The sequence below is a fragment of the Vidua chalybeata genome, chromosome 1 (assembly GCF_026979565.1).
Source record: "Vidua chalybeata isolate OUT-0048 chromosome 1, bVidCha1 merged haplotype, whole genome shotgun sequence".
NCBI lineage: Eukaryota > Metazoa > Chordata > Aves > Passeriformes > Viduidae > Vidua > Vidua chalybeata.
In genome coordinates, this window is record NC_071530.1 from 375739 (window position 1) to 397583 (window position 21845).

The 21845-nt window shown below is 59.2% G+C and overlaps 1 protein-coding gene across 3 annotated transcripts in view; it reads right to left on the reverse strand.

The window, feature by feature from the left end:
• The window catches only part of AGAP3 (ArfGAP with GTPase domain, ankyrin repeat and PH domain 3), a 107790-nt gene that overhangs the window by 64376 nt on the left and 21569 nt on the right, over positions 1-21845 (reverse strand). For 2 of the 3 annotated variants that reach the window (XM_053942650.1, XM_053942660.1), the window contains exons 2-4: positions 5087-5145; positions 272-359; positions 4-89 (exon numbers count right to left, since the gene is read on the reverse strand). In XM_053942650.1, coding sequence (XP_053798625.1) covers positions 4-89; positions 272-359; positions 5087-5145 — 233 coding nt within the window. Of the gene's footprint in view, positions 1-3; positions 90-271; positions 360-5086; positions 5146-13109; positions 13921-21845 lie in introns of those variants that run through there. The other variant, XM_053942641.1, reaches the window with a different exon arrangement.

The following is a 21845-nucleotide window of genomic DNA, read 5'->3' on the forward strand; positions in this document are numbered from 1 at the left end:
TACCTGCAGTTCAGGGGGGCCCCCTTCATCTCGAATCAGCAGCAAGTAGCTCTGACCATCCACCACGATCTCCTTCTTAAACCGGCCACCTTGGGGAGCAAAGCTGCCGGTCAGTAAGGGGGGGTGCAAGCAGGGGACACCCCAAATGAGGGCCAGGGGAGCTGCAGAGCCCCATGGCAGTGGAGGAGGCGCAGGGACTGGGATCACCTTCTGCACCACAGAGAGGAGTGATCCCAGCCCATCCCCAGGCACCCTGGGAACCAGACCTTACCCTCTGGAGACTCCTCCTGCACGTAGGTGCCGGTCAGGTAGCGGTGCACCAGGGCCGACTTGCCACTGGACAGGTTCCCCACGATGCCCTGGAACAGATGCACGTGTCACCCGTGTGCCCAGCACGTGTCCTTGTACACGAGGCCACCCCTGTGAGGTGACAGCACTGGTGCTGGGGCACACTCTGATGAGAGGCAGAGGTGTCCCTGAGAGGACACAGGGATGGTGTGACCCAGCCCAGTATTCGGTGGGAGGCAGGGGACTGACTGGGCTCAGTCAGGCAGAGAGCAGCTGAGACTGGGGCACAGCCACCTGGAAAGAGGGCACTGAGTCCTCTCGTCCTCACCTGAACAGGCACAGCCCTGTCAGAGCCACATCAGCTCTTCCACATCAGAGCCCTTCTGCTCCTCAGGGAACACTTGCCATCCCAAGTCAATTCAGAAGGAGAAAAACCTCTTCTCCCAGCCTGCACATCCCCAGTTTTGGGGCGTTGCAGCTCTGGACAGCAGCTGCCAGTAAAGGGGAGCCGAGACCAGCTCCACGTTGGGTGCAGGCCCAGCATGTGCTCACACCTGAGGCACCAGCACCACAGCACCGCTACGTGCATCTCCCAGCAGAGCCGATGGTGCCGCCCACACGGCAACACCCAGCACCAGTGCTCAACCAAACCACAGGAGAAAGCTACTGAGCACCGAGTGGAGCTGGGTGGAAGCACATCTGACTGCAGCACCCTCAGACTGGCTATGAAAGGCAGGTGGGTGACCAGGATGGGTCAGTCAGAGAGCCCAGCCCAGCTCGTTGTCAGGGTCCTCCCGACCATTTAATGCTGCTTAACTGTGGGACCAGGTCTGTACTGGAGGATCTGGAGCATGAGTCTGATGAGAATTGGCTGAGGGAGGGGCTCAGCCTGTAGAAAAGGAGGCTCAGGGGGAACCTTCTCATTCCACAACTCCTTGACAGGAGGGTGGAGTCAGGTGGGAATTTGGCTCTGCTCCCAAGTAACTAACAACAGGACATCCTCAAATTGCATCGGAGAAGGTTTAGGTTGGATATCAGCTAACCCTTTTCCACAAAAAATGTGGAAGTGCCACTTGAGGATATAGTTTAGTGGTGAACACGGTGGTGGTACTGGTTGATGGTTGGACTTGATGATCTTAGAGGGCTTTTCCAGCCTTAATGGTTCTGTGATTCTGTACAACTGCACTCCCATGGCCACACCAGTGCCAGAAGATGAGGGGTGAGGAGTGGCTATGAACACTAAAGGTGCCTCTGCCACCATGGAAGTTTACAGCCAAACTTTTCCAGGCACAGGGATGAGCTTGGCAGGTGAGTCACCACCAGGCAGGTTCTCCAGCTCTCAGGCAGGCACTCAAATGCTCCCGCCGCCCTGGGCCAGGCACATGCTCCCCGTGAGAAGCAGAGAGGCACCAGCCCCGTGGCTGCTGGCACGCTGCGGCACAGACCGTGCCGGCAGAGCCCAGGACACCGCCCTGCCTGCCAGCTCCTCCGGTGCCAGCGGAGCCAGCACGTGGCAGGAGCAGGGAGCACTGACCACTGGCTCCCAGGGGCACGCCCGGCTGCTCTCAGCACTGCCCCATCTGCCACCCCTCAGAGCAGCACAGATCCCGACAGCGCGTTCACACAGTGACAGCACAGAGAGCACGGGCTGGGCTGCAGCCCTGCCCCGTCCTGCACCTGCATCACCCCCATCCCCTTGCTGGGCAGGGGCTGCACCAAAGCCATGCCCAGGTCATGGACCAGGGAACAGCCCAGCCTCTGCCCGAGCCCTCCCTGCCACTGCGCTCTGGCCAGGACAATCACAGAACCACAGAATCCCAGAAGGGTCTGTGTTGGGAGGGACCTTCAAGCTCATCCAGTTCCACCCCTGCCATGGCAGGGACACTTTCCACTACCCCAGGTTGCTCCAAGCCCCATCCAGCCTGGCTTTGGACACTTCCAGGGATCCAGGGGCAGCTTCTCTGGGCAACCAGTGCCAGGGTCTCACCACTCTCACAGGGAAGAATGCTTTCCCAATATTCCATCTAACCCTGCCCTCTGTCCATGGGAAGCCATTCCCCTTTGTCCTGTCACTCCAGGCTCTTGTGACAAGTCCCTCTCTCGCTTTCCTGGAGCCCCTTCAGGCACTAGAAGGGGTTCTAATGTCTCCAGAACCTTCTCTTCTCCGGGCTGGACACCCCCACCTCTCCCAGCCTGGCTCCAGAGGGGTTTCAGCCCTCAGAGCATCTCCATGGCCTCCTCTGGACTCACTCCAGGGCCATGTCTGTGTTTCGTTGGGGGCCCCTGACATGGACACAGCACTCTAGGTGGGAGAACTACAGGAGGTCTCACAGAAGGAACTCTGGAGAGCTCAGCTCTGGGCAGGCAGCTCAGGCTTCAGTGCCAGGTTGGCCACGGCTCCTCTGCCAATGGAGCGGCTCCCGAGGCTGCCCAGCAGCAAGGGTGCCATACCACGCCAAAGATAAACACTCCAATGCCATTTAGCTCTAAAACTTGGACAGAGGCTGCACTTACACTTTGTCTGCACATAGTACAAACCCTAACCTGCATCTCACCAAAATCTTGCTGCTCTGCCGTGTTCTTGAGCTCACCTGGAGCTTCAAACCAGCCACAGAACTGACAATCCTGAGGAGTACAGCCCCTGAGAGGCACCAAACTGGAGCCAAACAAGGTGTGTAAGCACTGTGGGAGCCTCTGCTCCAGGATTTTTGGGAGAATGTGGGAACACAGTTGGCATTGTGCTGGCACTGCCCAGTGCCAGGTGCAGGGGACAAGTCCTGCCAGGAGGCACTGTCAGTTCCCCTCTGCAAGAACTGCTCAGTCACAGCTTCCTCCTGGCCTCCAGCACTGGGAGGGAGCTTTTGGGGAGAAACTGAGGGAGGGAAAACTGCTGAATGTATCTTAAGTACATCAAATTATTCAAAGGCCTTGGAGAAACTATCCCGAATGCTTGGGAACACAAGCAGGGAGAGCAGCAAGACCCTCAACTCCTGTGGGAGAGACAGAGGACACCGAGTTGTGTGAAAATGGGAAGGAAGTGAAGCTTGGCAACATTTCTTGCTGGGGTCAGTGTTGGGCCTCTCATGACAAGAAAGACCCTGAGGGCCTGGAGCGTGTCCAGGGAATGGAGCTGGGAAGGGGCTGGAGCCCCAGGAGAGGCTGAGGCAGCTGGAAAGGGGCTCAGCCTGGAGAAAAGGGGGCTCAGGGGGGACCTTGTGGCTCTGCACAGCTCCTGACAGGAGGGGACAGCTGGGGGGGTCGGGCTGTGCTGCCAGGGAACAGGGACAGGAGGAGAGGGAACGGCCTCAGGCTGGGCCTGGGGAGGTCAGGGTGGGTAGAGAGAAAATTCCTTCCTGGAAAGGGCTGTCCAGCCCTGGCACAGGCTGTCCACAGCAGGGGTGGAGTCCCCATTCCCTGCAGGGATTTAAAACCCATGTGGATGTTGCACCTGGGAACAGAGTCAGTGATGGCCTTGGCAGTGCTGGGGAAGCAGCTGGACTCAAAGATCTCCAAAGGCTTTTCCAACCCAAATGATTCTGTCACTCTAAACTAGGACTCCAAAAGGCCTCCAGGCTTTTAGAAGAGCTGCTTTGGCCGGATCAAATATCAGAGCAACAGAGATCCCCAGAGGTCATGCAAAACCTGGGGAAAGGGCTGTGCCACTTGAGGAAGAACTAAAAGCTTTAGGATGGTTTAGCTGGCAGCATGGCTTTGCAGCCTTGTAGAACCCCAACATCAGGCAGCAACACCCAAGAGCTGTGAGAATGATTTTTAAATGCATTTCACGGGTAAACTAACAAATGAATATTCGAGGTTTGGTTTGATTCTCATTTAACTGCAGGTAAGAGACACTGTGGCAGGACAGTGCTGGAATGTTTTGCAAGAAGAATTTTGTTCTTTTGTTTCTTGGACTAATATTGAAAAAAGTTAATCTTGCAAAAGCTGAAGGGAGAAAGAATTGAAGGGCACACTCCAGGAGCCTGTAAGGAGAGCTGAGAGCTGGCACACAGAGCACAGGAAGAGAAGAGGGAGGAACCGATCACTGAAGCACCTGCAGCACCCTGCCCACCCTGACACCACCTCCTGGCCACCCCAGAGCCCAAAACACTGACCCTGTCCCACTTGGAGGGGCCGTACCAGGGTAGGGAGGGACAGGGGCAGCCCCCTGAGAGCCCACAGAGACCACACCCCACAGGGAGCTGGTGAAGCCCCGCAATGGTGTGACCTGGGGAAATCCTCCCTGTGCTGACAGACCTGGGGAGCTTCATCCCCTCAGTCTGGCAGAACAGAGCCGAGTGTCATCCTCCAGCACTCCTGCAGGGCACGCACAGCTCAGCAGAGGCAGGAGGAGCGCCAGTGCAGAGCTGAGTTCAGCGAGGCTCTGAAGGAGCAGGGACACCTCCCACACCAGGATGGCAGCTCTGGGGGTGACCACCAGGGGCCTGTACCTGAACCACCAGCTGGGATCTGCACCTGCTTCTGCTGCAGCAGCTTGAGCAGCAGCACCAGACAGGCATCACAGCTCTGCCAGGGCCAGCAGGGAGGCTGAGCGGCTCAAATGATGCCTTTTCACCTTCACATCCAAGCGCTCTCCCGGATCAACAACCTCTGCCTCACCCCTCAGGGCATGAGCTGCCCAGAAACATCAGTCCTTCCCTGGCAGGCAGCAGCCCCAGCTCCCCTCTTCCTTCTGAGGCTGAAGCCTCTGTGTGTTTCCATCTGGCCACACAAAAATACAGGGTTTTCTTGAGGATTTGGGGAAGCAGAGGTATCCCAGGCACAAGCCACAAGTACTCACCACCTTCAGCTCAGGCACCGAGCGACTCAGGGTCCATTCCTGGCTGTTCACAAATGAATCTGCAGACAGAGGGAAGAAATCATCAGGTTACCCTCAAGATCCCAGCAAGGACCCTGGTACACCGTCCCTGCTCCCGCCAGGCCAATATATGGCTTTTCCCACCCTTCCAGAGACAGAGCTGCACGAGCACCCACCACGCAGCCGCAGCCCCAGACGGGGAGGAGCGGCCGAGCCAAGGGCAGCAGCAATGGCAGCAAAGCGGCCGGGCACCACTGGCTGGAGCCCTTCCTTCAGCCCTGCAGGAGCACAAAAACCCCTTCAGCATCCCCCTTCAGCCCCGAGGCACAGAGGACAAGGGGAGCACCAGGGAGCAGACACCCTTTTGAGGAGCACGGGCTGCACAAGACCCCGGAGCTGAGGGCACGTGCCAGCGCCCCGAGCCCTGCCCTCGGCATGCCGCGGGCACCGGAGCTGCCGCAGGGTGTCAGCCACCTCTGACTGAACACAAACACAGCGAGTTACTGCATATTATGGAACTGGCAGCATGCTGCAATAGGCTTACAGAGGCTGTGGCAATCCAACGCACCCACCCTGCCACGGAGCATCTGGAGGAGGAGCAGGAGCCTGGAGGACAGGCCAGCAGCCCCTCCTGACAAACCTTAGTCCCTCACTCGCCTTGGCAAGGTGAGACCTTCCATCCAACACCAGCTCCAGGGCAGGGCCCAAAGGAGCAGCACCTCCTGCATGTTTATCACATACAAACAGAAAGGATTTTTGGAGACCAGAAATCTGTGGGAGCTCCGCACCTTCAGGAGCCTCTAATAAACCTGCCAAATCTGTGGCCACAGACTGTTGCAGGAATGGGAATCTCAGATGGCTCAGAAGGGAAGCAGCACATCCACCAGATCCAAAAGCAGGCAGCAATCAAACACAGTGACCTCGGCCCTGCCACTGCTCCAGTGTCACCCAAGGCCACAGGGAGGGTGGCTCCAGATCTGCCCCAGCAGCCCCAACCCCACAACCACAACTCCTAGTTCCTGCTCCAGCAGTACCCAAACCACCCTCACAGGGAATAATTCCTTCCCAATCTCCCATCCAGCCCTGCCCTCTGGCAGTGGGAGCCATTCCCTGTGTCCTGTCCCTCCATCCCTTGTCCCCAGTCCCTCTCCAGCTCTCCTGGAGCCCCTTTAGGCCCTGCAAGGGGCTCTGAGCTCTGCCTGGAGCATTCTCCTCTCCAGCTGAACATTCCCAGCTCTCCCAGCCTGACTCCAGAGCAGAGGGGCTCCAGCCCTGGGAGCATCTATCTTGTGCTGGAGGCAGCACTGGGCCCCACAGCCCTGCCAGAGCCCACCAGTGCCTGCTCTCACCCCAACTCCTGTTCCAGCCCTCATAACTCCTATGGGGAGGCTGGACACACAAGAGCACCAGCTCTTCCTCCATCTCCAGGCTAACGCTTCATCCCACCTCTCTCACCTCACTGGGCAGCCCACAGCCATGGGGAAGAGCCCGCTCCTGCTCCCACTGCCAGAGGGCTGGCTAAGCTGCTCAGAGAGCACGAGGCAACAAACCATGACCTGGCACTGTGCCCTTGTCCCTGTTTTGTGCAGCCACCAGCACCCACAACACTCATCCATCATGTTCAAGAAAGGTGTGAACGTGGTGCTCCTACCTGGAGTTTACCTTCCATGGCTGACTTAGGAACATTCCTTTTCCAGGAGTTACAGACAAATACTCCCCAAGTCTGCTGCAGGAACACCAGGTTATTTATAGCCTTCCTGAGGAATCATTTCTCTGCGGTGTCTTTCACCTGCCCTTTCCTTTTTTAGGCAGAGGTAATGTTTTTATTAGAACAATTCATCAGTCAGGAGGAAAATGATACATCTTTGAGCCCTTTCCAAAGGTAACAGCACACCTGTATTTCCAACTGCATCACTGGGTCTAAAAAAAGCTGTCACCTCCACTTGGGACTTCTGCCCTGCTCAGCCTCTTTGGCAGGTAATATGACAGATAAAGCACCATCCAGGCCTTCTCTGCCCCCCGCATTCCCTGATGGGAGCAGGCAGCACACACTTGTGATGTTTCACTACACACAGCAGGTTTTTGGCAGGTTTTGAGTGGGGCACAAGGCACACACACTCGGTGATTGGCTTTGGAAAGGAGGAGAGCAGGGAAGCCCTGGAGAGGGCTAGCTGGGCTCTCTCTGGATCTGCTTAGGGATGATCAGGACAGGCTGCCCCATCAGTGCCAGCTGCCTCCTGCACCGACCATCCCAACAGATCCTTGCTTGGTTTTTAACCCAGGTTCAAGAGTTTGCAACACTTTGATTTCTGACTTGCTGAGAAGGCCTCTGAGTAAACCTTAACACAAACAAAAGCTGACAACACAAGGCCAACAGGACTGTACTCAGCCCCACAACACACCCTGCTCCTCACTCCCCTTAGCCCACCTTACCCGAGCACCAGGCACGCCTGTCCGCCCGCTCCAGCATTGCCAGGCCTGAAGGCCAGCCCAGGCCACTCACTAGTCCTGGGGCTGGCACGTGTGGCACTGACAGCCCCGGGGTGCCCAGCCCTCAGGCAGTGCTCCCCACCGGAACAGGCACCAGACCCCCATGGTCTCGTGGGTGAAGCTGTCACACGTGGAAACAAACACACAGTGAGGCACCAGCAGCCTGACGGGGCTGGCGCCGCCCAAAGCCCGGCAGGCAGGTGAGCGAGCACCTTCCCCACAGCACCTGGGCCCTGGTGCCAGCTCATCCAGCAGGGATTGCCTCCAGCAGGAGACACGACCCGGGACTGATCTCCCACTGAGCACTGGGGCTCATGTAGCATTGGATAGCTTCACTGCTGGAACTGGCTGCATCACCTGCAATTCCAGATGAAAATACACCTGGTCACTCTTCCTGCATCTTCTCTTTGTTATTAAATCACACAGAGGGGACCAGGCTGTCCGTGCTGCAGTTCAACACCTTCCCCAGGTGCACCTGACCTCCAAAACCAAAGCAGTGGGCTCAGGGAACCACTGTCATACCAAGAGCTTCAGCACAGCCCAACAGCATCCTTGGCTCCACGACACAACCATACAAGAGGAGACCAGTCCAGACTAGCCTGGGAAAAGGAAATTCAGGACAATTCTGTTACTCCCCAGAAGCTTCTGTTGATGGAGATTTCCTGGCACAGGCAGATCTACTGCAGAAATTAGAAATTTGGGAGGTGGGGTGGGCAGAGCCCCTACCTTGCAGAGGAGCAGACAGGGACATAAAGGAGGTACTCTGTATCTGATGTCCCTTGGTCAGCTGGTCATCCTGGACATCTTCAAGACCTACAGACCAGACCCCAGCTGTGGGACAGCAGTGCTGTGCACTGAAGAGGCAGGATCAGCACCCTCCATCACAGAACTCGGACACTGTAGCTCCCTGTGCCCTGACGACAGCTCGGAGGGGGCTCAGCCACACACCCACAGCTCCCAGCACCCACATGCCTCAGGGAGGCTGGCAGGGGAAAGGGGCTGTCTGGCCAAATTCAACTGCTCACCCAGCTGCTCGGTCCACGGGATGATGCGCAGCAGGTTCATCTACCCTGTGCTCCAGAAGCACCAGTGCCAGACACATCTGGTCTCCCCACACAGCAACTAATAATTAACCAACTCATTATCCAAGCCATGGTGGAACTCCCTTGGACACTGCAACCCTGGACACTAAACCCAGCCTTGAAACCAGGTCAGAGGCTGCACAAACACAGCAGAGGCCACACAAACCAAGGCCACTTGTGGCCACCACTGCGGCCACACAAACAGACCCACCTGACCACACACAGATCAAAGGGAGGCAGAGGCAGCGTGCCCAGGCACAGCTACCCTTCCTGGGCACAGCCACCCCGCCCAGGCCAGGCTGATAAAGCCTCTACCCCGGCAATGCTGGCAGGAGGGGGATTTCTCCAGGTCACCAGCACAGGCATAGCCAGCACTCTGTGAGCATGAGCCAGCACGGGTACCCACTGCAGGACATGACCTTGGCGAGGATTCTCTCAGCACAGCTTTAAACACTCCACAGCAACAAAAGGAGACAATGCTGTGTCTCTCTGGAGAAGGGCACACTTAGGAACTGCCACCCTTGCTTCGTCAGCATGCCACGGGTGGCAGCAGCTGGTGCCACTGTGCTCTGAGGTCAGTGCAGACTCTGGAAGATCCAACAACCTCTCAGCAGCTGCTGCTCTCCAGCCCCCATCCAAACACTGTCAAAGACCTAGACCAAACCCTGCTGTGATGGTGGGACAGGGTCTGCTGGAAGGGAAAACCCAGCAGAGAGTGACATGGAAAGACAGGTAACTCAACCTCCCATCACAGCACTCCGTGGGGATCTACCTCAGCAGCCAGAAACCACTCCCAATGTGCCTGACCTCAGCTCCAGTTGTGCAGTGCTGGCAGGTGAACACTGAAGGCACAGGGTTCCCTCTCCCTAAGGCTGCCTGTGATGCTCTCAGACACCACTGCACACCCTCTGACCTCATCCTAAGAACTAAGCCCTCCAGAGTACTGTCCCAACAGCTTCCTCCCAGACACCCTCCAGAACTCTCAAGCTTTTCCGAAGTGCGGATGCCAGACTGGCCTCAGCATCCGAGGCATCTCTAACCCCAGCATGACATCTCTGCCTCTCACCAACTCTCCCAGCTCAACCAAGGCAAGTACCAACACGAGGTGATATTTATCATGACCTACCCAACTCACTATGCAAACTTCACCCAATCCATGAGAAAACAGCCCCTGTCTTCCCTCAGAAGCCTTCCTTGTATGCCCTGCACATCAGTACTCCACACACAAGAGTAAAGGGAGGTACCTTGAAGAACATCAAAAAAGCAGGACATCTCTCTGGGAGAGGGGACACGGCTGTGATCACAGAATCACGGAATATCCCGAGCTGGAAAAGACCCACAAGGATCATTAGGTCTCATCCCTGGCCCTGCACAGACACCCCAACAATCCCACCCTGTGCCTGAGAGTGTTGTCCAAATGCTCCCTGAGCTCTGGCAGCCTTGGGGCCATGACCATTCCCTAGGGAGCCTGTTCAGTGCCCAACCACCCTCTGGGGGAAGAACTCTTTCCTGATATCCAACCTAAACCTCCCTGACACAGCTCCATGCTGTTCCCTCAGATGAGGAATGCTTCCTGAGCCATCAGAGATGCTGTACCCATCACACAGTCCCTTCATGCACAGGGACAACTCCAATTCCAAAACAGTCCAGTCTTCCCAAGACCATACCTATTAGAGAGCCTCTCTGGAACGGCACCAGCCAACAGCTGGATACCTAGAAATGCTCTGAACCACTGACCATGACCACCTGGGTCAGTCCAAGCTGGCTGGACTCTATGTTGACTTTGCTCTCTAGTCCCAAGGGCCGTTGCCCTCCCTTGCCCATTACACAAGGATCAGCCCTTTATGTCTTTTTTGGGTAACAAGCCCTGAAATCCCCCATCACCTCTATGTGTGCTCAATCCCAGCCAAACCCCTCCAGGGCTGGGAGCAGCACTTGGAGGGACCCCCTGGCTTTTGTGGGTCTGTCTGGGTGCAGATCGTGGTGCAGGGTGGGTATCACAGCGTGCCATAAACAAACCACTCCAGGTTCTGGAAACAGAGAGAGTGCTGGCTTGGCTGTCTGCCGGGACTCCTACATCCAGCTTTTCCAAGTGCTGATAACCACAGCTGCAGCTGCACCCCCCAGGAGGGCAAGTTGGGGCTGCACCAGCAGCTTTCCCAAGGCAAGGTGGGCAGCGCCCACAAAGAGCATCAAAGTTTGTGGGACGTCAAGCAGGTGTTTGAACACCATGGGCCTGCAAGACTGGAACAGGAATGGGGCAGAGACCCCCCGAGCAGCCCCGTGGCAGCAGCTCTAAGGCTGAGCCTCTCCAGCCCTGGCTCAGAGACCCACAGCTCCCACCAGAGGAAGCCACGGACCAACATTCTGAGCAGAGAGACAAGGGGGAGATGGGGCACAAGAGAGGACAAGCAGCAGCTACTTCGCTGTGCAGACTTCACCACTGCCTTTTCACAACTCACTGTCCTCAGGAAGACACAGGGTTGGCAGGCACAGGGACTGTGCAGGTACTAGGCAGGTAATGAATGGTGCTCTCAGTGTGACCAAACCCGGTGTGAGCTCTGCAGCACAAGGGGCTCCTGCCAGGAGCCACAGCGGCAGCCTGGAGAGGTCAATCCCTGAGCTTCTGCCTCCAGCACGAGCCACAGTGGCAAACACTAACCCCTGCACCAAGCAGTGGTCCTGCATGAGCTGGCTGGTCACCACTGCAAGGACCCCTAGCCACCCACACTACTCCCCAGAGAAGCCTCAGCAGGGTCTCCCAAAGATGGATCCAAAGGGAGCTCCTACCTGTCTCACGGAGGAGCCAGGTGAGAGGCAAGGACGCCAACCAAGTGCTCAACCTCGGCTGCTTCTGTGGGAATGCGGCCGCCAGGCCGGCTGCTGCTGGCGCAGCTCCCACTGGAAGCGGCAAGCAGGAACAGGCCCCCGCTGCAGGGGCAGGGCCCGGCCCTCCCTGCCCGCATACACCCACATTCCCCAGCCATGAGCGCAGCCTCCCCTCTCCTGGGAACCTCCCGCCACCCAGCCGGCAGCGGCACACAGCCCGGGCTGCCCTGCCAGCACCGGAACCCCCAGAGCGCGGCAGCATCCCGGCCCTTTGCCTCGTGCCGCACGGGCAGCCCTGCATCCTTGGGAGCTTCCAGAACCTTCTCCTGGAGCACAGCAAGCCCGAGGGACAGAGAGGGCTAGAGGATGGAGCCCCCTGAGCAGCCACAGAGCTGCTCCTGTGCTGACCTCTGTGGCCCAGCACTCATGGGGAATGTCCAGGCATGATGCTGCCCTGGACAGGCGCTGCCTCAGGAGCAAGCAACCAGGTTCCTCAGGAGCGTGTGGGTTCCCTGGAGAGCCTGCCAGCCCTAGGACATCCCTCTGGCACACAAGCGAAGCAGAGAACTGCCTCCACAGCACCCAGATCCAGAGCAGAGCCATGGAACCCAGGGAGGCCCCCCGGGAGCGGGCGGCAGGGCTTGGCCCAGCCCCCAGCTCCGTGCGTTCCATGCCTTAAAAAGCTGTGGATGCTGCTGTCGCCTCCCGGCCCTGCCAGGCCACAGGGCTCGCCTGGGGCTCCTTGCACAGGGCCCAGAAGGGGACAGGGCACACAGGCACAACCTGCACAGCCCCAGTGAGGCCCCACAAAGCCCTGGCACCGGAGAACTCCTCACCAACATCAGAGAGTCGAACACCCGAGAGCTGCTCCAGCTGCCAGTGCCTGTTGAATGTCCAGCCCCGGGGGGACCTGTCCCCCTGTCCCATCACCGGTAATGCCACGCCTGCTCTCTGCAGGCTGCCCCATACCCGGTGAGGGTTCCCGTGCTCCCAAACACGTGGTCTCCGCTCAGCCCCAGTGCAGAACCTTAGCAGGGGTGGCTGGAGCTGAGCATCCCCCGGACGAGGCCTGGCACCAGGGAGCCGCTCACAAGGTGGGGGTGCAGGCGCATTTCTGGGCTCCCCAACCCCTGTGCTGTTCCACGCCTCTGCTCTGGCAACCTCCCAAACAGCCCCACTTGCCTGGGAGCCCAACAGCACTCCTCTCCCCATTCCACCAATGTTGTGGGGACGTGCAGGACAGCTCAGCCCACCCTGCCCTTGCTGGGACACCACTAGGGCAGGTGGGACATGTGACACACGTGCTTGACTCCCAGGTGTGTGGCCAGCAAGGGAACCAGACACACATCCTCCCAAGCAGCCATACCACGGCTGCTCCAGCACCACTGACGATGGCAGTGCCCAGGGCACCGGAGTGTGACATGACCCTGTGCACACTCACCTCACTGCAGCCCAGTGCAAACCCTGCAGAGCACCGGGACAGAACCAGGTGCCAGCGCACAGCCCAGAACCTCAGCTGGGACAGGCCACAGCCACACATCCCTGCAGGCCCCGTTGGCACAGGGGGCTCTCGCCAGCCCAGCACTGCTCCTGTGCTTACTTACCCAGAGCCCGCAGAGGACCCCCAGCCAGGAGGACAGGCTCAACAGTGCCATGGGGATCCTTGGGGCACACGCTGCCAGTGCTGCCACGCTCTCGCCTTCGGAAGCGGCTCGTGAGGAGTCTCCAGAGTCCCCCCGTCTGCACGGGGTCGGTGTGCAGCCGGCCCCCGACCCTGGTCAGCTCCGGGTACAGCAGGTCCCGCTTGCTGGGGCAGGTGTGCAGGGAGCTGGCATCACCCTCGCTCTTGGTGCGGAGGCGCGTGGGGCGCAGGAGCCCCCCGGACTCGGAGCGCCGCAGCTCGTGGCCCCGGCGCAGGCGGAAACTGAAGCTTTTCCGCAGGGAGCTGAAGTTCTTCCTGGGGCTGGAGCCGCTCCAGCCACTGCCCCCGAAGAGGTTCCAGCGGCGGCTGCCCCACAGGGAGCCCCCGCGGAGGAAGCCAGGGCTCTCGGCGGAGTGCGGCGGCCGGGCGGCGGGCAGGAACGTCATGCTGCTGGGGCGCGGGCGCTGCGCCTCGTCGGGGCCGTCGCCCGCTCCCTCGGGGCTCTGCCTGCGGGGCGAGCGCAGCCGGAGCAGGTCCAGGAGGCCGCCGCGGGCGCGGGCGGGGGGCGGCGGCGGCAGCAGCGCCCCGGGCAGCCCGTTCCCCGCCGCGCAGAAGCTCTTGGGCCGCCGGCGCTGCTGCTGCGCGGCGCCGAGCGCGGCCTGGACGGCGGGGACGCCCTGCAAGTCCAGCGACTCGCAGACGCTGACGGCGCGGCGGGGGCTCGGCCGCGGGGCGCCCCGGCCCGGCCCGGCCCAGCGCCAGCCTTCGGCCATGGTCAGCGGCGGGGCTGCCCCATGGCCCCACGCCCGCCGCTCTCCGCCGCCGGCGCGGGGCTCCCACGACGCGCCCGCATGTCCGGGCCGTGCTCCGCGCCGCCAGCGCGGGGCTGGGCCGGCCCGCCCCGGAACGGGCCGGGGCCGCGATGGGGATGGGGCGGAGGCCGGGGCCGCCCCGCCCGCCGCGCCCTCCGCGGGCACCGACGGCACCGAGTCCGTGCGACGGGCGGCAGCGGCGGCGCCGTCCCGGAGCGGCGCGGGGCCGCGGCCCCGGGGCAGAGCAGCGCCGCTCCCTGTTACTGCTCGGCCGCGCTCGGTGCCCGCGGCGGAGTCCGCACCGGGGAGCGGCGGCGCTGCCCGGGCCCCCGGACCCCGCCGTGGCGCTCATTGGCACCAGAACCGGCCGGCCCGGACCCCGTCGGGGCGGCGCCGAGCGCCGGGACTGGAACCTGCCCGAGACCCGCCGGGGAGTTCACCGGGACCAGAACCGGCCCGGACCCTGCCAGGTACCGACCGCAGGGCAGGGCCGGCAACGGGGACCTCGGTGCGGCGCGGTGCCGGCCGTGTCCGCCAGGGGGCGCTGCGCCCCCGCGCGCCGCTGCTGCCCGCGACACCGGGAGCAGAACCGGGACCTCGCGGGACCGGCTCCGGGAGAGCTCCGGGACCCCGCGGGACCGGCTCCGGGAGAGCTCCGGATGGGGCAGCGAACCCCCAGCAGCCGCCCCGTGCTCGGGGACACGTGAAAACCGTCATCAGTATGGTCCCCTGGGGCCGGACAGCCCTGAGCACCCACACCCTGGAGCACAGACCCCCAGGAGCACTGACTTCCAGAGCGCCCCCCGAGCCCGAAGCAGAGGGCAGCAGGTGAAGTGTGACCACCTCAGATAGAGCTTCACTCCTGTCTCTTCCCAGGGCAGTCATTTCCTCTGACCAAACCCACCATCACTAAGCACTGACCCTCCTCCTCGGCCACTGGAGTCCTGACTGTGGTACCTCCTCCACCTCTTCCCCAGCACCCCTCATTGCTGCCTGCAGCCCCTGCCTCCAGCATCACCCCAGGGCACTCCTCCTCCTTCTTTTTCCTCCACACCTTTTCCCTCTCCCTGGCTTTCCTCCTTCACATCACAAGTATGATCTGTGCTCCCTCTGGGGAAGAAAAAAAAAAGATGCCTGACTCCCCCTTAAACTATTTTTACCTTACTGAAAGCCCTGTCTGCTGAGCCAGCCCAGGTCTTCTGCTTCTCCAGGCCTCTTCAGGGAACACCTTAACGTCAAGCACCTCCCTTTCCCCCTCCTTATAAAGGAGTCTTTGACTCTGCTGCCTTGACTCTTCCAAACTCCAAACCTTCTTGGACTGTGCCTTCTCTTTGAACCCTCATCCTCCTCCACAGTAGGCCTCATCTTTACTTCTCCAGTTTTCTGGATGCACCCAGGCCTTGGACACAGCCAAACCCCACCTAGAGCTCTTCCCCTCCCTACTGCGCAGCCAGCGTCTCGGCCAAGCCCCTTCCTTCTTCCTTCTCCCTTCTCCCTCCTCTCCCAAGCCCACAGATCCCACCATCCACCTCCCCTCCCATCCCTGTCAGTACCAGGGATCCCATCACGGCATGCAGTAGCAGAGGTCCCACCCAGAGCCTCTCCTGGGGCTTCACGTCCTGCTCTTCCCTCAGGTGTTGGCGCCGGCAGTTCCCCTCCCCGGTACCCACTGGGGAGCGGTAGCTCAGAGCCGCCTCTCTCCACGCCACAGCCATGTCCCGAGGACAGACAATGGACACATCCCGCTGCCCTCCCTCCCAAGACAACGGGCACCTGTGCCCGGCACTGAGCAGAAGGCACCTGCCAACCCGGCAGAGCTGCAGCCCTGCCGTCTGTGCCAAGGTCACGGGAACACGAGAACTGCCAGACGGGCTCCGACCCGCGTGCACAGCATCTGCCATCCCCTCCCGGAGCAGCCGCACTGCAGCGACAATGAGGAATTCTGCAGGAAGCAATTACAAGGGAATGTCTTCCAAAGACTGAACACCAGACAGGGCCGGCTGCAGGGACCAGGCTGTCAGAGCCAACCTGTCAGGGGTACCTCAGGCACAGGTACCTGGCTCTGGGCATGCAACCAGGTCAGGACCCTCACAAGCTCCTGTCCACCATGCCTGGCACAGCTCTGTGCTCCCAGGATGGGAAGTTCTTCCTGTGGGGAGACTGGACTGTCTATATCCATCTTTTTCCAAACCCTGGGTTTAACACATACTGCAACAGCACCAGATGGTCCCCCTTTCACATGAATCTCAGCTTTTTAAAATATTCTGGCAGGTTCTGGCTGTGAGGTGTCGCTGAATCACAAACTGTCTGCTGGAGAGATGGTGCACCTTGTGCTGCCCGCTGAGGCAGGACTGGACATGCTGGGTCCCCCTGACAGGGTCTGTCTGACCCATCCCTACGACCTTCCCAAGACCCCTCCAGCACCATGACCTCCTTCCTGCTCCAGCTCTTCCTCCTCGTGTGATCCCACCCAAATTCTGATTAAATCTACTGGAAAACATGGAGAGTTCCCCTTAGCTGATGACATCCCTTCCCTGTCCTACCAGGGATCATATTTTTAAAGCTACTTGTGTTTCTAAAGCATTCCCAGTTCTCTGCAGTTTTTCTCCACTCTTCTTAAACACAGAGTCTGAACCTGGGCACAACACTCACTTGGAACCTCCAGCAGCCTAAGAAGAAATACAGGTACAACACCTGTCCTACTGCATCCCAGTAGGATACTGGTCTATCCCACAGTAACAGTGTAACACTGATCTTACCTAATTAGGCTGTTTTGTGGCAAAGGTTTCCAAATGCTGTGTGCACTGATAATGCATATTGACGTGAGCCCCTTGACGTTATTCTGAAAGACGTCTAAAATAGGCTAAAATGGAGCCTTAGATTCAAGTCCTGGTGTTGAGGGCTGCAGGGCACCTGCACAGGTTGGGAATCTGTACCCCAGGGCAGGTTCAAACCCCACCAGTCTCGGCAACACATGTGCTCCACCTGCCTCAGCCCTCCACAGATGGAGAAACTGCTCTGTGAACGAGACAAGAAAACACCAGGGTTTGAGGAGAGCCATCACTGAAACTCCCCACATGCCTTTAATGTGTCTCTTCTCTGGCAGTTCACACCATAACCATACTGGGCTGGACTGGAGCTGTGTCTATATCTAATGCAGATAACAGGTGACAGCTCACCTGTTCAGTGGTGGGCAGCAGCTTGGCCAGAGTCCCCAGGGCCATGCAGGGCTGCGGAAGAATCTCCGGGAGCTGGGAAGTAACAGGGCTTTGGCAATCTGACCCAAAGCAGGTGCCTGAGGACGGAAGCATGCTGGTCCCTTACCAGGCCTTCTTTGAGTCACATGCATGGTACAAACATTATGGCCATGAACATCTGGCTGAAATTAATATAATCCATGAGAGGCTTAATAACAGCTGCACGAGAAGAGTCCAAGAGCCAGGGAACATTCCAGTGCTGGTTGGCCCTGGTGTGACATTCCGGGTGGAGCCCCGAAAAGGAAAAGGAGTCTAAACCATGGTCAGATGTTCCACTGTGCTCCCCAGACCCCATGACACTGGTGTCACTGCTCTCCTTGACCCACCAGCACTGTGTTCCCCCAGACACAAACAGTATTGCTGCTCCAGAGATCTCCAGATGGGGTGATTTTGTTGTCAGGGTGAAGCCCAGCTGGGAGGATGGGACACCTGCACTCACCATCCCTCCTGGGTTCAAAGGCACTGTCACTGTGCAGAGGGGCCTGAATCTGGGGCCCCCGCAGCCCCACACATCCAGCACGGATGAGGGACCAGCATTGCCTGTGCAGCCCGAGGAGGGATGAGGCTCCCAGCATGGAACCCAACGGCTCCCAGTGCCCGCACAGAGGGCAGGTTCAGCAGCAGACCAGGAGCACATGAAGAGCCCAGCCAGCTCCAGGCCCTGCGTGCCACCAGGGCTGCGAGTGCCCGAGGCCGACAGCCCCACACAGACCCTGCTGGCCGTGGGACTGCAGGCAGCAGACCAGGCTCAGCACCACTGCCAGGGACAAATTCAGACGGGGGCAGGACAGATGACAACACCGCACCTGTGCCAGGCTGCCGGGCACCCAGGGCCCTGGCACATGCTGTCCAGCTGGAGCAGCGGAGCAGGAGGGCTCTGTGCAGTGCCAGGGATGGCAGTCAAGCCTGCCCACAGCTGCAGGAGGACCCCGAGCACTGTATCAGGACCATGCTGGAGCTACCGGGCTCTGCAAACCAGCTCCAGCCAGCTCGGCCACGCACCAGGAATACTGATGAGGCTCTGCCAAACCGGAGCGTCTGGGGGCGCAGGCTCGGTGGCCCGGCCCTGGGGTGCAGCGCTGCAGCCCCGCGTCACAGCCCACACTGCCAGCGTCAGCAGCACCGTCACTCGGAGGCGGCGGCGGGGGCCAGCCCCTGCCTGCTGGCCTCACGGGGCCAGGATGGAGCCAGAGACGTCCTCGGCCCAAACAGGAGGAGAGAGAAAGAAACAGAGGCGTCGCCGGACCCAGTGCAGAGAGACACGTTCATGCTGAGTCCTGCTGCAGGCTCAGCATCCACCACAGCACCACTGCACACCGCACAGCCCCACTGTGGTAACCTTTTCTGGTCACCCTGAGCACCCCAACAACTCCTTCTGGTTGCCTGAACCACCCTGGGCCCAAGAGACAACGTCCTCCTGCTCTCCACTGACCAACACCCACCCACCCACAGCCCCGGCACATCCCCAGGGTCTCAGGACAGAGAGGTGAGGCACTGCTCCAGGTCCGAGCTCTGCCACAGACCCTCAGTGCCAGCTGGACCCTCATGCCCTGCCCTGTGCCTGTGCCCACTCTGCAGCACAGAGCCCAGCGTTTGACACTTGACAGGCTGACTGACTTTCCAAGGCCTCTTGCCCAGAGAGATGCCTCAAAGCAGGTTGTTCCCTACAGTTTCCATGGAGAGGAGGAACAGGCCCAGCCAGCAGAGAGTTAACACCAGCTGGGAAGTAAGTAACAGTCACAGGAGAGCCCGACTCCAGCACCAGCTCCCTCCCTCCTCCCACACTGCACACCCCCAGCTCAGGTCCTGCCGCAAACCTCGAGCTGCTGATGAGGAAATTGCCACCTTCTCCCCCCCACCCGGCACGAAGCACTGAAGCAAACGCCTCCCTCCCACACACGTGAGGTCAGGCTCATGTCACCCAAACAGGGCACGGCCACGCTCCTGTCCACCAAGGACAGCAGCCGAGCACCACATTGCTGCCAGCCTTTCAAAGAGGGCATCCTGCCATGGACCCTGTGGAAGTGGCCATGCTGCAGATCCCACAGTCACAATGATGCAAGTCAGATGCAGGGAAGGCAGATGGAGGGATAACAGATGCAGGGATGATGCTTCCTAAACTGGCCCAGACCCTAGTGCCTCAGGGAAGCCCCGGAAGATAATGCTTTGGGATGTTACCTACAGGGTGTAATACTAGATCAAGGCAGCAGCAATTGCTTCTGCTCCTTAAGCTACCTCTGGGCACTTCTGCGTGCAGAGCTGTCCATACCAGCATCCTGACTAAACCTGCAGGTAGTCTGGTACCTGCACTGCAGGGCACGAGCAGCCCCACCATGCTGCCAGCATGCAGCGAGCTGGCCCCAGGCACCAGGCTGTTTCCAGGCACAGAGGTGTTCCCATGGAACAGGGCTGTCTCCAGGCACCAGGATGTTCCCAATTCCCAAGCTCCCCACTGATGATGCAGGTATGAGCAGCAGCAGCATGATTAGGCCAGACATTGTGAAATCTCCTTGGGATTTTGAAATCCAAGAACAAAAGGCCAGGTGAAAATTTGGTTAGAGGACTAAAGAAGACCTCCTCAGGTGCTCAAGTCTCACTTTAAAATCTCTCCCATAACCACCACTTGAACAGCAAAAACCCTCCAGTTTATTCCAAAAGCAGCAAACAAAAGAAGATATGGCACAAAAAATAGCAACAGAGCAAAACTAAGAACTGAACGGTGCAGCAATGGGACTCAGAGGACATGAAAATCCACATGGAGGTGAGGAGGAGGACATGGCAGGAGATGGACGAGGCTGAAAAATCCCTCCTGCCTTGACGGAAAGGCAGAGACCCCGCAGCAGCCTGCAAAGGATGGTCACAGAGCTGTCCTTCAGCTCCTTCACTGTGGTGACACTGCAGTGCCCAGTGGACACAGGACATTTCTGCGGGCCCCAGCAGAGCTCCCCCCCAGCCCAGCAGCAGATGGAGCCTGGGTCTCGGAGCCAGGCCTGTGCTGAGCAGACATGCCACCTGCCCTCACGGCTCTGCACATGGGCATCACAGACACCAACAACAAAGAATTTGGGAAGAGATGACCCTAGCAGAAGGTAGGACTGGAGGGTCATCAAGCTCCACAGAAAGGGGAGCAGCCCAGAATCCCAAAGCGATGTTGCCACCAGTGCTTCCCAAAGCTCTCCAAGACTGCTCCTCCCTCCCTGGGAAACACGCAAAACAATTAAAAGCCACGGAAATATCCCATCCTTCTGCCCTGTTCCCAAAGGCACCTGCTCAGGAACAACAGAGCAGGCAAAGGAAGTATTTTCAAAACACAAGCTAAAAAGCTACTGAGGCTGACAACAACACAGGATGCTCACGTGGGCCTGAGCACCCCAACAAACACCATGTTATTGCTGCTCCCACCTCATCCTCTGAGGCGAGCATGGTGACTAACAGCATCTGCACGCACTGGCAGAGATTGTTTTGCAGCAAACAACAAGAGCCAGTTGTGAGAAGAGTGTTAGTAATACCCCTGTATCCCACCTGGAGCAGGGGGACTGCACTGCTCCAGCCCCCAACAACCTTCTCCAGCTCCCTCACTGTAGACAGGCCCCAGACCCACGTGGAACTTCGATGTTCACAAGCAATGGACTTAGAGAAGGAAACATCAGCCTTGGGATGTTAAAGAAGCAGATGTCACCTGGCACGTGGAACTCACCTTCACAACAAACACTTAGGTAAGATGTCCATTTCAATGAAGCCACTCATACCTCAGGTACTGCTCCCAGGTCCTGGAGAAAGCCAGAGGCAGCCCCAGCCTGAGGGATGCTGAGCCAAAGACCCTGCTCCAGGCTGACCAAGGGTTTGATGTCTCCTGCACCTGCTCTCACTTTGGCATGAGGGTCCCAGCTCTGACCCCTGGAGCAGCCCCTGCTGGAAGCAGCCTCCCCACGCCAACCATCTCCAACAGTGCTCACCTTTACAGACCCCAGTGGCCCAAAGAGCCTATCTGTGTCTAACTCAGGCATTTCAGGCTCCTCCTCAAGGCCTCTGCACAGAGGTCAACCACCAACCACAGACAGCAGAAAACCCCAGAAACTGAAAGCCACAAGCCGCAGCCAGAAGATGGGACAGAAGGTGCAGCTATTGCACCTGGTTCTCTGTTCCCACCATCCCCCGAAGCTTCCCTGCTGCAGCCACAGACACCTGAGCCTGCAGGATCATCCTCCCAAATGGGAGTGGGTGCCCCATCTCACTCCAGGGCCCCAGGAGGGACCAGTCCCTGCGTCATTATGCCCAGCTCACACCCTCGGCCTCAGCAACCCTCACCTCGTGGCTTCCTGCCAAGTCCCAACGGGGTCCAAGGGGTCCCAGCTGCCTGACCAAGTCCCAGTGGGGCCTGAGGGGTCCCAGCTGCCTGAGTCACAGTGGGGCCCCTGCCTGACGTGACCACAGATAGCAACAAGGGAGACCTCAAATCCCCCAGCACCAAAACCAACTTCCCATGCAGTCGGGACAGAAGGGGATGGCTTTGACTGCCTCACACCATCTTGGTTTAGCAGGGAGAACCATTCTTGATGATTTTTCCAGGATCCAATACAGACACTAAATGCTCACAGGAGAGGATGAGCATCAAACCTGCTTCAACCC